At 34.9% G+C, this 16,176-nt stretch overlaps 1 protein-coding gene across 2 annotated transcripts in view; it reads left to right on the forward strand.

Annotated features, from left to right (window-relative positions):
• Positions 1-16,176, forward strand: part of ATR (ATR checkpoint kinase) — a 42,959-nt gene that overhangs the window by 25,945 nt on the left and 838 nt on the right. For both annotated transcript variants that reach the window (XM_075717218.1, XM_075717219.1), the window contains exons 29-46: positions 17-181; positions 1,401-1,492; positions 2,085-2,176; positions 2,535-2,712; positions 3,955-4,131; positions 4,505-4,664; positions 5,215-5,394; positions 6,784-6,926; positions 7,340-7,437; positions 8,534-8,766; positions 9,543-9,677; positions 10,227-10,427; positions 11,213-11,356; positions 12,097-12,247; positions 13,123-13,279; positions 13,409-13,562; positions 14,495-14,646; positions 14,893-14,998. In XM_075717218.1, the coding sequence (XP_075573333.1) occupies positions 17-181; positions 1,401-1,492; positions 2,085-2,176; positions 2,535-2,712; positions 3,955-4,131; positions 4,505-4,664; positions 5,215-5,394; positions 6,784-6,926; positions 7,340-7,437; positions 8,534-8,766; positions 9,543-9,677; positions 10,227-10,427; positions 11,213-11,356; positions 12,097-12,247; positions 13,123-13,279; positions 13,409-13,562; positions 14,495-14,646; positions 14,893-14,998 (2,718 nt within the window). The remainder of the gene's footprint in view (positions 1-16; positions 182-1,400; positions 1,493-2,084; positions 2,177-2,534; positions 2,713-3,954; positions 4,132-4,504; positions 4,665-5,214; positions 5,395-6,783; positions 6,927-7,339; positions 7,438-8,533; positions 8,767-9,542; positions 9,678-10,226; positions 10,428-11,212; positions 11,357-12,096; positions 12,248-13,122; positions 13,280-13,408; positions 13,563-14,494; positions 14,647-14,892; positions 14,999-16,176) is intronic.

Raw genomic sequence — 16,176 nt, forward strand, 5'->3', positions numbered from 1 at the left:
TTCTGTTTGAATAAAGAAATTGTATGCTGCTATGCATGAGCCAGATGGAGTAGCTGGGGTGAGTGCAATTCGGAAAGCAGAACCATCTCTCAAAGAACAAATCCTTGAACATGAAAGTATTGGCTTGTTAAGAGATGCAACAGCCTGTTATGATAGGGCTATCCAACTGGAACCTGATCAGGTAAATACAAGACAAATTCCTTATATATTTTTTTTTAAATATATATATTTTTTTTTTAATCTTAACTAACATAAGACTAAGCCAAAAATACCTCAGAATATTTATATCAGAATACTGAAGTAAAGTGGGAATGTAAGAGTTTGTTGTGGCAGTTGCTGAATAATTATTGCTATTGGAAGTGTCTTACGAACTGAAACAAGTCTCTTATTTGGTTTATGCTGTAATTTGCAGGCTTGGGTTAATAGTTGGATTCTTATGCTCAGGTTTTTGCTAGGACAGCTTATCAATTAAAATTGAGCCTTTGCTTGGGAAGGCCTGGAACTGGATTGCTTAAGTATCAATCAGTACTGGTACATGCCAAGAGAACTATTAAAGGAAGCTACCACAGGTTTTATTCAAAGTAATTCTGACTTACTATTTTTGGTTATGAACATTTTCCCTGGAAGTTCTTAATGTAAGAGCAATTGGAAAATGATTAAATAAAACTTACAATTATTTGTTTTCCACTCCCATTTCCCTTCCTTTATTTGGAACTTGTAAGTGTAAGGTACTGTGAAGCTGATCAGTGCTGTTAAATCATCACGCTTTTCATATGCCAAAGTGAATATCCAGAGACGTGATGATAAATGCAGAAAGGAAGTGGAAGACGTGTGTTACCCTTTCTATATTTGAAATACTTTTCTAATGGAAATTGGTGAAAAGTTTCCCAGGCTAGGATATCCCTATGGTTTCTTGCACTTCCCTATGAAGCAGAGGTTATCTAACACAGCTGATAACAGGTATAGTAAATAGAGTGTTTCAATGGCCTTACTTTGTTCCCAGAGTACGGAGAACATTTTTATGAAGAGTGAAATTGCTTTGGGTTTTGGGGTTATTTCCTGCCTGTACTTTTTCCTTCTTGTTGTTGGTCATTTCTTTAAATCAAATTTTTATTCACAGCTCTGATATGGGTATTAATAAATTAACATCAAACTCATTTGTGGTGAGGCGCATTTCAAAAAACGCTTATGATTACCAAAGAACTTAAATAACCATAAGTGTTTTGTTTTTAATTTTGAATGTTCATTTAGCTTATGGTGCAATTGGCTATGCCTCTTCAATTATAAAAAGCATCCAAATGGACATATTTCCTCCTTCACACTGCCATGAATTTCACGAATGTGTGTATGTGGGTTTTTAATTTGTGTGTGTTTTGGTTTTTTTTCCCCCCTATTTCTAGATTATTCATTATCATGGTGTAGTGAAGTCCATGTTAGGCCTTGGTCAGTTATCTACTGTAATTACTCAGGTCAATGGAGTGCTTGCAAACAGGTACTATAAGCATCTAATACAATGTTTATTTGAGTAATATGAAGCTCTTGTGTTACACCTGTCTCAGTAGCCATTTCTGCACATTATCAAGCATTTGAGGCTTATCAAGCATATCCAATTAGCAATGTGCAGCTAGAAAACTTTAAGTGCTTTGTCTAGAAATTAATTTCAGGACTTCCCAAAATGTTAGTACTTGTCTGCACTGTGTACAGAGTTAATATGTGCTTTAATTTGTTAAACAGAATCTTTCATTCATTGTCTAGCATGTTACTTTTCTATAGCTATTCTGTAGCCTAATAGGATAAATGGATTGGAAGATGGTAATTTTTAAAATGTGCCATAGAAGTTAAATACACTACTTGGAAATTGACTTTGTGGGATCATGTTGTACAGCTATTATTTTTTTATCAATGCATATCCTTTGGTTTTACTTAATTTTATTAGAAGCAAGCTTACCTTGCTTCTTTTCAAGTAAGACAAGTTTTATATAAAGAATATTTGCTAATATAATGTAGAAATAACATACTGGGGGGGGAAAGGGAAAAAAAAATAGTTCAGCACAGACTTTTATTGCCTTGTTTTCTTTTAATAGGTCTGAATGGATTTCTGAATTGAACACTTACAGAGTGGAGGCAGCCTGGAAACTGTCACAATGGGATTTACTGGAAAACTATTTGGCTTCAGGTAAGTTAGCATGATACCAAAATATTAATTCTTCCTTGCGTTTCTGAACAAGTGTATATTTTAGTCTAGTCATCTTGAATCAAGGGACAGCTATTGTAATTTTTTAGTTTTGTAAATGTATTTGATTGTAAACTGTATAGTCTTTGAGTAAAAATTTCAAGCGAGTGTAAGGCCAAATTTCTTCTGGGTTTGTTTGGGGGAGTGGATTGTGGGGTGGAATTATACAGCAATTCTAAAATTCAATTAATTAGTTCTGAGAAAAACTTATTTTTCCAGTACTATATTAAGACAAATTAGCATGTTCAGATTAGGCTGCTTAAAGAAACAAAGTTTGAGAGGCTTTTTTTTCTCCCCAAAGATGTGAAGTCCACTACTTGGAGTGTCAGACTAGGACATTTATTATTATCAGCCAAGAAGAAAAATGAAGCAGCTTTTTATGAAACACTCAAGGTTGTTCGGGCAGAACAGATTGTACCCCTTTCAGCAGCAAGCTTTGAAAGAGGATCCTATCAGCGGGGATATGAACACATTATCAGGTTTCTGATTTTCATGTCACTATTTTCAAATCTAGAAATCACATAATCAAGTATGCAGCAGCAAGAATTTTCCATTTCCACAATAAATGGTACTGATGTGCATTTTCTGTCACTTTTTTTTTTTTTTTTTTTAAAATACCCAACTGGAAACCTTTGATTAATTGGGAATTTATATTTATCCCCCATGAAAAATATTCACAATAAAACTGTTGGGTATAGTCTTTCAAAATCAGCAAGCAAGTTTATGTAAACATCAGGTAATAAAAATCAACAATTTAATTCCATGCTTAAAGTCCAGTAACCCTATTAACTTAAGAGCATTGCTTGTAATCTGTATGGTGGCCTAAAAGCACTCCTTTCTTTTATCAACAAAAAGCAGTAAAAATTGAAACCCAATCCCTTTCAGTAGTTTTACTTTTTCTTTTTTAATAAATTTTGAAGTTGGCTGTAGTAGACTAACAAGCGAGTAGCCTTTTTTTAATGAAAAAAGTATTAATACTTCTGCACTGTAAATGCGTCATTATGGCAAGATATTGCATGAAATTAGCCAGTTGAAGTATATATTTCTTAATTTCTTTTTAATTCTATTTTGTGTTGGTAATTTTTTCAGTGTTATTTTATTTAAGAAATGGAGTTTGAGTATTGAGAAAGAAGTGTTTCAAAATGGTTAGATTTAGCTGTTGATCTGGGCTACTCGGAAGCCTTCAAACAGTAATTGTTTCTCTGCCAGATATACCCACTACACTTAGACTCCGCCAATGAGAACTTAGGCGTTTGCAAGCTCTCAGCTTTGCAGGTTTACAGTGACAGCTAATAATAACAACGGTGTTTTTAAATAAATAGACTAACTTTATTGTAAAGGAGGTGTTTAAGTAGCAGATAGTATATTGCCTCTAAAATGGTATTTATTGAAAATATCAGACTTTTTGAAGAATTGTTGCTAAAAGTAATGGATAGAAATACTCTTTCTAAAGATTGATTTCCTCTCCAAGTGTTCTTCATTGTCTCTGTGTTCAGCAGCTTGGCAAATGAATAGTAAGAAAATAAATAATCAGTTTATAAATCCTTGATTTTGTGTTTTTGGTTTTGCTGCATTTTTGCTTTTAAGAGAAGTCCTAGTATTTGAAATTACTTACATGGCTAGCTCTTAGAAATAAAATGGCAAAAGCTGTGTAAAACTTGCATATATCTCAAACAGTAACCAATTTTCAGCATTTTTTTGCCTTTATTTTGCTAACAAAGGTTGCACATGCTGTGTGAGTTGGAACATAGTATTGGACCAATGTTTCAGCAACCAGATGGTGACAACGGTAAAGATTCCCTGAATTGGTGTGCTCGTATTGAAATGACCCAAAACTCTTACAGAGCAAAAGAACCCATTTTAGCACTGAGAAGGGCTTTGCTGAGTCTCAGTAAAAGGTGAGAACATGACCATTTCTTGTCTGTCTATGTTGTATTCTCGGTAATATGCTGGTTTTCCATATGCATGTTAGAACAGAGAAGATAAAACTCTGTGGAAGTTTATACAAAAGCAGTCCTCTCCAATATTATGTACCTTCAAAACAGAAAGGAAAAGTGGTGTCTATAGGAAAGATAAGGGGGAAAGAGTGTTCCTAGGCCTAAATGGAAAAAAAGGTGCAATAGATGTATTACAAATAATTTTAAATTATTACTATGTAGTATATAGCTTATTGAGAAATTTTGTGTTTCAACACACTGTGATATTTACTTCAGATTGTAAAGTAGCATTCATGACTGAAATTTTTCATTTTCTGCAAAAATATCTCTGCAGCCAGGATTACAGTGAGCTTGTTGGTCAGTGTTGGCTCCAGAGTGCTAGAGTTGCAAGAAAAGCTGGCCATCACCAGACTGCGTATAATGCTCTTTTGAATGCTGGAGAATCTACACTGTCAGAACTTTATATAGAAAGAGCAAAGTGGCTGTGGTCCAAGGTAAAGAAAATAAAAATGGATCTTACTTTCTTACATGCAAGAAAAGAATCTTTAGTTTTCGTCAAGAAAAAAAGGCACACAATCAGTAACTGTAAAACAAAATATGTCAGCTGGGACTATCAAAACGTTCTGATTGCAGTTGAGCCACAGGAAGTTTCTACCTCCAACTGCTAGACAGCCCTTTTCTGTATCTATTGACTTTTCTGGCAGCTGTGTATAAAACTGGTGGATTACCTGCCTCTGTCAAAGCAGCCAGGCAAATAATTTAAATTATCTTAATAGTAAACGTTTCCTTAATTTGTATCCTTTTTAACTAATACAAGTAGGCAGCAAACATGGGAGCCATTATTGTGGTAGACCCAAAGGGACAACAATGCTGACATAACAAGGGAATATAAGAAGCATTTGAAGTCAGTCATATTCAGTTACCATAGCCAGAATGGTCTAGAAAACACTCAGGGACATAGCTTTGCCTTAATAACAACTGTGAGATGGAAGTTTTAAATCTCTCCTATTTAAAGTATATAATATGTTTTCCTCTTTCCCTTAGGGTGAGGTTCATCAAGCACTCATTGTTCTCCAGAAGGGGGTTGAGTTATGTTTCCCCGAAAATAAAGCACCGTGCAATACCAAAAATCAGCTCATCCATGGTCGGGCAATGCTGCTAGTGGGCAGATTTATGGAAGAAACTGCTAACTTTGAAAGCAATGCAGTTATGAAAAAGTATAAGGTAATTTGATATTGAGATAGTGAGATAGTGATTTAGAGATAGTGATATGCTAGTGTTAACAAGACAGTAGTTTTGAACAATACTAATAATATATCCCTTAAGTAAGCTATCCTTATGTCCCTGATGATGTCAAGCAAGGATAACATCAGTGGGATTAAATGGTGTATCAAGGTGTAGGAGGGAAGTAGTTCTCGTAAAGATTTAACTATCTGAATTAGCTTTAATGTAACGTGTCAATACAGTGAAGTCTACAGTTCCCAACAGTGGGAGCTAAGAATACCTAATATAACTCTTTTAAAGTAAAAAAAAACAAATAACAGGAGCATGGCTTTTTTTCTTAAGCATGCAAATTAGAATTCCTCACTAAAATGTGGGCTACTCTAAGTAGACAGTGAGATAACTTGATGACACATTGCACTACTCTTCAGTGTTACTTCTTTCTCTGGTAGTGACTTATAGCTGTGCTTTAAATATGCTTCCAATCTCTGAAGAACTAGGAAAACAGGCAACTGGTATGTTTTTCTTCAACAACACAGCACTACACTGCTTCATCTTGCTGTGCCAGTGAAATACTGTTTTGGCATTGATGCCTACTAAACAAGTAGTAGATGCAGATCTTTATGCTTCCTTAAAAGTAGTATGTCTTCTATCCAAGTATTGGCATTTGATACTGTTAATACTTACTGCTGTCTTACTAATTAAAATACTTCTGTAACAGTCATTTAGAGAAAAATCTAATGGATGCATCAAATCAAGTGAAGGTTGAAATAATGGAAACTAATGAAATTTCAATGGATTATATTACAATACTAACGCTTAGAATTCTCTGCTGTCTAAATACTGGCGCTGGAAACAAGCCAGTGTTGTTAGAGAATGAATGTGCCATTTACTAAGTTATTTCTTTTCTAATATATGTCACACAATTTTTTGTTTTTCTTTTAAACATCATGCTTTTAGAAGGAAAACAGAAATGTGAAAAACATCCTGCTGTTTCACTTTAAAAAAAAAAAAAACAAAACAACAACCTAAAACAAAACCAGTATTGAGTTTATCAGGATCAGGAACTTGATTATATTATTTTTAATGAAACTATGATCTTTCCTAGTTGAGGAATCCTATGTCATCCTGTCTTAAATGATCTTGCTGTCCCAAAATCCAGAAGGTATTTTAAGAACAGACTTCTAGTTTGTACAGGCATTTATCTTGGGGTAAAATCACATTTCTGGAGCTACAAAGTTACAATTAATACTTTTTTGCACGGACTTTGCACAAAGGTAACTAATACAAGACTCTTGTTTCTTGAGAGTATTTTTAAATTATTGTTTTAATTTTTTATTTTAAATTTAGCATCCTCTCAAAAGTAATTATCTCTTTTTGATTTTGTTGCAGGATGTTACGACTTTCTTGCCAGAATGGGAAGACGGACATTTTTATCTTGCTAAATATTACGATAAGTTAATGCCAATGGTAACTGACAACAAGATGGAAAAACAAGGAGATCTGATTAGATACATAGTTCATCATTTTGGGAGGTTAGACCCTAGGGGAACTTTGCTTAGTTTCTATAGAAGGATGACTGCTGTACTGAAAAAAACATTCTGTAGGAATGCATTGTCTTTCAACAATTCAGACTGACTAAAATTTTTATGCAGTGTTGTAAAACAAAATACTGCATGCTTCCTTTTGTTTTCATACCTAATTAACTTTACTTCTGACTAAGCAATTGTTGTCTGTCTTCAGACAGTTAAATATTTCATCTGCAATTTTGATTAATAAAAACAAACCCTTTGTATATTAGTAAGCTTTTAGTTGTTGCACATGCATTAAAATGCTGAACATAAATTTCTAAAGTCCAGAATGGAATGTGAAACAGTTAAGGATGTAAAGTTTGTAATGTTTCTCATATATATCATTAACATGTTGTGATTTAAACATGTCATCACAGGTCTCTACAGTATGGAAACCAATTCATCTATCAGTCAATGCCAAGAATGCTATCTTTATGGCTGGACTTCGGAGCAAAAGCATATGAATGTGACAAAGGTAGACCATTTTTTCCCAGTACATTACTCCTGTGTCATACTTTTGAATATATAATTGAAAGAGTGGTAGAGTATATTTACAGTTCTTTGTTTAGACTTGTTGCCTGAGATTATATGGAAACAAGCAAGTACTGTTATTCTTTTAAATTACAGGATGTTAATATGCAGGAGAGTATTAATTATTTTAATTAAGCCCTCCAGAACTTTTTAAAAATATATAATGAGATAGCATTATTCCTCAGGTAACTTAAGTTGATAAACAGGTTTAGGGAAAATCCTTGCATGTCACATGTCACCTCTTCTAAGTTGCTTCATGAATGATGAGTTGTGGTTCTGTATATACTTGCTACAGTAAAGTGTTAGGCTTTGAGGCTTTTTTTCCAATTTGTCTTGGTTCCAGTTGCTGAAGGAATTTTACTGAAACTTAAATGGAGGGGGAAAGCCTGTGGGTGGCATCAAGGCATGTGAAACTACAACCATAGATGCATTTTGGGTGGGAGATTTTTGTACAAATGAAAACTGCAAACATTGTCTGCAGGTCTGGAGTGAAGCAGACAGTTGTGGCTCCTTGATCTTGACCTGGTTCTACACGCTTGGGTCAACTGAATTTGGCTGCAGGCACATCAGATGCTGCTTTCGCTGTTGTGCTACTCATGCTGGGTCCTCAGGTGCAGGGGTAGAGATAGGAGCAGATGTGCTAATTTCATCCCTTGTAAAGACTTTCTTCATTTCCTCTCCACTAAAGAACATTAGAATCCTTTTACCAGGGAAATACATGGAGTGTTTTTGTTCTATGCCATTGCATCACTTTAGAGGAGTAGTAGATATTTTATTTTAAGAGAGTTTTTCCGATACTGTCTGTTCCATGTTCCTGTTGTCTGTGTGTGTTTATTTCCTGTTATTCTGGTTAGTTAAATAGCATATGTATTAAGTCATTGTATGCTATGTTAAAAAGAACTTTACAGTAGGAGCTTTTCCTTGAGTTTTTTGGCTTATGAAAATTACCAACAAAATATGTTTCTGTAGGATTGATTTAAATGACTTTACGTTTCTGATGGAAAAAGAGGAACATAATCTTGTCCTCTTGTGTTTTTCAGCTAGTCGTTCAGAACGTGTTCAAATGAAAAATGATTTAGCTAAAATAAATAAGGTGATTACAGAGCACACGAATCACCTGGCACCTTACCAGTTTCTGACAGCTTTTTCTCAGTTAATCTCCCGAATCTGCCATTCTCATGATGAAGTCTTCGCAGTTCTGATGGTGATTGTTGCTAAAGTGTTTTTAGCCTATCCACAGCAAGCAATGTGGATGATGACTGCTGTGTCGAAGGTACCTTGATAAGTATTAGCTACACCTTTATTAAGTTTGTAAAACGGCTTTCATCAGAGACAAATGTGAATATAGCCTATTTTACTTTAAAGTGATAAGAAGGAATTGAGAGTTTCAGTTGCTGTGATACAGTGTTGTGGAACAGGGTATCAATGCTATCACTGCAAAAGATTTTATTGCAGTCTGAAGTTCAGATATTACAGTTTAAATGTTCCAAATTAGAACGCTAATATGCATCCTGACTTGTATGATGCATTAGGAAAGGAAATTTAATAACAGCTGATGAATTGGGTAGTTATGGACAACAGATTTTGTTGGTTTTAGTAATTGTAATAGTACTTCCAGTTTTATAATCAAATAATGAACTCTGTGCCTTGATTAAAATGAGATGGATGTACTACTTAGTCCTAATACTTACCTGGTAGTAAGGTCATTCCAAAGGAAACTGGAAAGCATGGTGCATACTATTTCTTTAAGGCTGGTGAAACAATGTTCAGGATACACTGGCATGTTCTTGAATATCAGCCTTTACGTTGTGGGACTCCCAAGAATGATTTCAGAAAGTAATAGCACCCACACACACCCCAACCATACCACTTCAGTACTTGAACAAGTACCAGATTTCAGTTGGAGAACATCCTTCTCCAGATACTAAATGTGACAAGCAATAAGTAGAGAAAATAATATATTAATTACGGCAGGGGAGGGGAGTGTAGGATTCTTTAATCAATTTGACTGTTGTTTAATAAATTTTTTTATTTTCCTCTTTTTTTCAGTCCTCTTACCCTACGCGTGTCAATAGATGTAAGGAAATTCTAAACAAAGCTATTCACATGAAGGAATCTTTAGGAAAATTTATTGGAGATGCAACACGCCTTACAGATAAGCTATTAGAACTATGCAACAAACCGGTACTTACAAAAATAAACAAATTAATGCATGTAATAGGATTATTCAAAAATGTTATACAAAAGCTGCTTCTCATAGCTTTCATTAGCCAATTCATTACAGTACTGCAATTTAGCAGAAATGACACTAACTTGTAAAAGTGGTTTGTTGTTGGTTTTTTTTTTTTACTTACTAGAAGATAGCTCTAAATTGAGCACATAAAAAATATTTCAGTACGTAACGGTACATTTCAGAGTGCATGGGCTTTACATTATTTTGTTCCTTTCATGTCTGAATCTTGCCTAGTAACTTTCATGCAGTTTTACTATAAAAATAGGCTGGTTGTGTTTTCATGAACAAATGAACTTCATAATAAAGGTAAAACTAAATAAATTCTTTCATTATTCTGTATTTACATTCAGAGTGAAAAATACATGTGCCATAAAGGCCAGATATATTTACTTTTGACCGCTCCCATTTAATTTGAAATGTAGTTTGCCATTTTTCTTATTACTATGACCATTTAAGTTCTTATTGTTAACTTTTGAACAACTTTTTTTTTTTTTCCCAAGGTTGATGGAAACAGCTCAACATTAAGCATGAATATTCATTTCAGAACTCTTAAGAGATTAGTAGAGGAGCACACATTTAGTGAAATTCTCATTCCCTTACAATCTGTAATGATACCAACTCTTCCTTCAATTCCTGGTACACATGCTAACCATGACCCTTTTCCTGGATGCTGGGCCTACATCGCAAGCTTTGATGATACGGTAAGCATCTAGTTGGCACCTCATTTTAAACTTCCTGTTAAACAAATGTAGCTGCAAATATATTTTAGTTCCCTAGTGTTGTGGTTTAACCCCAGCCAGCAACTCAGCACCACAAAGGCGCTTGTTGACTCTCCCCGGTAGGATGGGGGAAAGAACCAGAAGAATAAAAGGGAGAAGACTCATGGGTTGAGATAAAGACAGCTTAATAGGGAAAGCAAAGGTTGCACACGCAAGCAAAGCAAAACAAGGAATTAATTCACTACTTCCCATCGGCAGGCAGGTGTTCAGCCATTTCCAGGAAAGCAGGGCTCCATCATGCGTAACGGTTACTTGGGAAGACAAATGCCATTGCTCCAAATGCCCCGCCCTTCCTTCTTTTTTCCCCAGCTTTATATGCTGAGCATGATGTCATATGGTATGGAATATCCCTTTGGTCAGTTGGGGTCAGCTGTCCCGGCTGTGTCCCCTCCCATCTCCTTGTGCACCCCCAGCCCACTTGCTGGTGGGGTGGGCTGAGAAGCAGAAAAGGCTTTGACCCTGTGCTTACACTGCTCAGCAGTAATGAAAACATCCCTGTATTATCAACACTGTTTTCAGCACAAATCCAAAACATAGCCCCATACTAGATGGTATGAAGAGAATTAACTCTAACCCAGCCAGAGGTTAATATGCTGTAGCACCATGGAAGTGCTAGTGTGATTGGTTGCAGTAGTTTATTACAGTTAGACACTTTATTTTGTATGAACTGATACAGGTGTTAATAAAGAACTTAATTTTTTCCTTAGGTGGAAATTCTTGCCTCGCTTCAAAAGCCAAAAAAGATCACTTTAAAAGGTTCAGATGGGAAATCTTACATTATGATGTGTAAGCCAAAAGATGATCTAAGAAAAGATTGTCGGCTCATGGAATTCAACTCCCTTATTAATAAGGTTTGATGAGTTAGACAATCAGATGCATTATATTTATTGATCAGAATAAAAAGCTGAACTGTCTAACAAAAAACCCAGTTTACCTTCAGATAAAGCTTACTGGAAGAAAAGTCAGCTGTTGCAAAATATCTTATCTCAGCGGAAATCAACACCAATTGATAATGTATAATTTCTTAGGGACTTGTGAAAATAATAACAAAATATAGCATTTTGCCAAAACAATTGCTTATTCCAGCAAAAATATACAGGAAAGGTTATTTACAGTAAACAAATACCTGCAAACTTTCTGCTGTCATGTTATTCAGTATTTTCTAGTATTTTTAATGAGAAATAGGTAAATTTGTCTTTCCATACTAAAACCATTGCCATACTTCTTACTTTAGTTATATTTTGCTTCTTGGCAATGTGTTTACAGTTAGGTACCATGTTTTCCATGAGGCTAAAGCAAATTACAGCATCTCTGAAACACTAAAACATTTATTTCAAATACTGCCTTTAAGGGATTTAAGCCATGTACAAGTTGCGCAGTTTGACTATTTTATTGCAAAATTCTCTTTTCTAATTTACTTTGGAGAATAGATGAGCCTTTTGCTTGCATTTGACCTACTGCAGACAGTGAAGCTTAGAATTTTAAATTCTAGAGTGTGTGATTGGAAAATATAGATAGAATGGTTAATGTTATTGATCCATTTTGGTCCTGTCTGTGTTATCTGTTAATCTCATTTTTCTTTTGTGAATAGTGCTTAAGAAAAGATGCGGAGTCACGTAGGCGAGAACTCCATATTCGAACCTACGCAGTTATTCCATTAAATGATGAATGTGGTATAATTGAATGGGTGAACAATACTGCTGGTTTAAGAAATATCCTGATAAAACTTTATAAGGAGAAAGGTAAAGAAATATATTAGACTATAGTGATTTTTTTTTAAAGGGTTTGTATCTTTATAAGTAAATAAGACAAACAGCAAGAATCAGACTAAATTCTAGGAAGATGCAGTCACGTGTATTTTTAACTATCTGCAATATATTATTATTCATATGTGTGGTAGACTTTTACTCTTATATAGAAGAGAATTGGTGCTTGCAATAAACAAGTTCCTTATGAGAACTGATAACACAATCATCTTAATACATTATCCTATACTATGATGTAAATCATTTCGGCAGCATGGGAATGTGTGTGCAGCACTGAATAATAGAAAAGGCTGTGGACTTTTTCTTTAGATTTGAACTGTTGGTTTCCATTTCTGCTACGTTTGTGTGAGATAATTAAGATAATTTATAATTGAGTCAAGGTTGAGGATACAGCAACTTCCCAGGGGAAGGATCAGATTTATTTTGAATTTCTTGTTAACAAAGCAACTTTCTGGTCAGTACAATAGAATTTGGGGGGCGAAAATTTCACACGTTATCTGGATGTATGCAGACATCTGGGAGTCTGGAACTCCAAACATCTCAGCTGAATATAATGAATGGTGGTGTGAGGGTGGGGTTTTTTTGTGAAGTGTATTTCCCCCACTCCACCCCATGGCGATTGGTAAAACTGGTGGCTTCTTTGCCAGGTCTTCTCTTTCAGTTAACATTATGATTTTTTATTTACTTTCCAGTACCCCACCACCACCATGTTGTATGGGTTATTTTCCATTTGTTCATTTATTCCAACTTTATGGAGATGTTTGTCTTCTCTAAAATACCATATTGTAATAGTATGTACAAGGCTTTATATTTGGGGATTTCTTTTGCCTAATTGAGGAGGTCCGTTACAGGTATCTATATGACTGGAAAAGAATTGCGTCAGCATATGCTTCCAAAGTCAGCGCCTTTGTCTGAAAAGCTGAAAATGTTCAAAGAAGTCCTTTTGCCTCGCCATCCTCCTCTCTTTCATGAATGGTTTCTTAGAACATTTCCTGATCCTACTTCATGGTGAGTGACTGGGATTGGGCTAGCTCAAGAATATCTACTATGTGTTTCACTAAACGTTGATTATACTACTGAATAAAGACAGATAACCCAAGGAAGCGACTTAGACATGTCTGATTCTTATTTCCGCAGGTACAATAGTAGGTCAGCCTATTGTCGTTCTGTTGCAGTGATGTCAATGGTTGGTTACATACTTGGTCTAGGAGACCGTCATGGTGAAAACATCCTGTTTGATTCTTTGACTGGTGAATGTGTGCATGTGGATTTCAACTGCCTTTTCAACAAGGTGAGAAATGCCACTTGCTGAACTTGCTCTTTATTTTACATGCATTAAGTTATAAATTTCTACTGTCTTGGGATTTTCCCCACTTTTTTGACTTTAACGTATCTGTTGTGTTCTCTCTCTTGCTTTGTTTCTTATTTATACCAAACAGTCTGGGATATGTAAAGAGTATGTGATTGTTCTGTATACTGCATTAATGAAAGCCAGCTTTTTGATTTAGCCAGTATCAGATGAGCTGATGTGGATACACTGAAATAGCCCAGATTTTAGAGTGTTTGTATTGTGTGACTTCTCTCTCCACTACCACCCTCCAAACAAAGCTGTAATTACTGCATTCAGAATTCTGCTGCTGTGAAGAGTTTGTTTGTTTTTTCTCACACAAATTCAGCACAAAAATTCCAACAGTTCTGTAAAAATAATCAGCAGAAATTGTGGCCAGAGTGGGATTTGGAGTTTTGGTGCTTCTATTGAAAGATGCTTTTGGTGTGGAATATGTGCCCTTTTTAATTCAGATAAATGAGGTAGAGATATTGTTAGTTTATTTCTCCTGCTTTCTTTTTAGTAAGCCTAAATTGCCCTACATAAACCTTAATTCAAGAAATGTTTTTAAGCTAATTTGCATGTTATAAAAGAAAAGTTAGCATTTTGCACGAGACTACAGAGCAGCAATATATATTTAGAACAAAATTTTATACCCGTATTAGTGTATTAAAACAAGGAAAAAGAGGTTATTTGGACATCGGTATCCTTTATTTGCTGTAATTTCCCTTTAACAGCTGAGAAAGGACTGTGATCTGAGCAAACATCTCTTGTCAGCTAGGAAACTGCCACTGAGCAAGACGGGGGGGGAAAAAACTAAAACCAATGTAAATCTTACCCTTTAATAATGCTTAAAATGCTTAGGGCATGCTCTTTTTTTTTTAATCACTGTAAAGGGAGAAACTTTTGAAGTTCCGGAAATCGTTCCTTTTCGTCTCACTCACAACATGGTTAATGGAATGGGTCCAATGGGAACAGAAGGTCTCTTCCGAAGAGCTTGTGAAGTCACAATGAGGCTTATGCGTGATCAAAGGGAGCCTCTAATGAGGTACGGCAACTGGTTTTGCTACAAACTCTGAAAAAGCTGTCTGTAGTCTAAAAATCTGAAACAGTAACTGCTGGTGAATATGCTGGTTCCAGCATATGCCTGTCATGCAGCTCAGTCTTACTGTGACATGCAGTTAAATATAAAACAGTATAAATATTCAGCGCTAACTTTAGACTCCTGTCAGTGTTCTTGTTTTGAAAATTAAATGTATTATATGTATCTTATCCTTTTTTTTAATTTATTTAGTGTCTTAAAGACTTTTCTCCATGATCCTCTTGTGGAATGGAGTAAACCTGTTAAAGGAAATATGAAAGCACAGGTGAACGAAACTGGAGAAGTTGTCAATGAAAAGGTTAGTTGAAAACAAGCATAGCATAAGGTATTCAAATGTCAGATGTCCATTATGGTTGCAAGTTACGTATTTTCTAACTGAAACCTTAACTTTATTGGTTTTTCTTTCATTTAAAAATTCCTCTGGTTGTTTCTTCTTGATTAGCTCTGTGTTCGTAATTTTTATCCATAAAGAGACCATTTTTGTTGATAGAAAATGTAATTTATCTACTAAAGAACCAAACAAAACAGAGCCTATGATTGTCTTATTAGTGTTACTAAATCAAGGACAACATCAACAGAAGCAATAGGATAGGTGAGGCTCCTGCTGCCCCACGCTCTGACTGTTGCACAGTCCTCCAGATTTACAGTGATGGTAACATCTGCAGTCCTTTCCATGCATATTTTTGTGCTTTTCATGAGTGGATGTTTATTATTGAATAAATACGTGCCTTGCTATATGTCAAGGAATACTTGGTTAAAATTAAGACTTCATATGTACTGTTTCTTTTGTAGCTGCTGGTAAATGCTACTTTGTTGATCCAAAATATAGCTTGCACAACCTGTAATATTCTCTTTCCCCTTTGCAAAAATTCTGATTTGTCTCCTTTTTAAGAGTATTTAGTGAAATTCTGATTTTAGTGAAATTCTGATTTGTCCCTTTTTAGTATTTAGTGAAAATAAATATGTGTAATAGCAGCTAAAACTAAGGGAGCACTGATAAACACGGCAACTAAGATGAGGACAAACTACAGTACTGAAGCTATATTACAACAAGGAACTTAACTGAGCTATTTGAGCACAGAAGATCTCCTGGTCTTCAAATAATTACTAATCCAGTTATGTCTACATAACATTTCTTCTAGTTACAGGACCACCCACATAGTTGCATATGCTTAACTGTGTTTTCTGGATAGGTGCCAATGTTATACTTGAGCTTTAAAAGAAAATGTGTGAGTATAATTGGTATGAACTAGCTACTCTAGTGGGCCTCAGAACACCTCATTTTGAGTTGCTCATCACAACCTGTTATTAGACTTCTTCATCTTCAGTTGCTCATAATTTTGGCCTAAATTTTCCAGACTAGGAAATTCTTTATTTAATAATTTGTTTTAAATAATATATTATTTATATATTATAAGTATAATATAAATATATTTATATAATTATAAGTAATAAATTAGTATAATGTATAGATCT

This window comes from Pelecanus crispus, chromosome 9, assembly GCF_030463565.1.
Source record: "Pelecanus crispus isolate bPelCri1 chromosome 9, bPelCri1.pri, whole genome shotgun sequence".
NCBI lineage: Eukaryota > Metazoa > Chordata > Aves > Pelecaniformes > Pelecanidae > Pelecanus > Pelecanus crispus.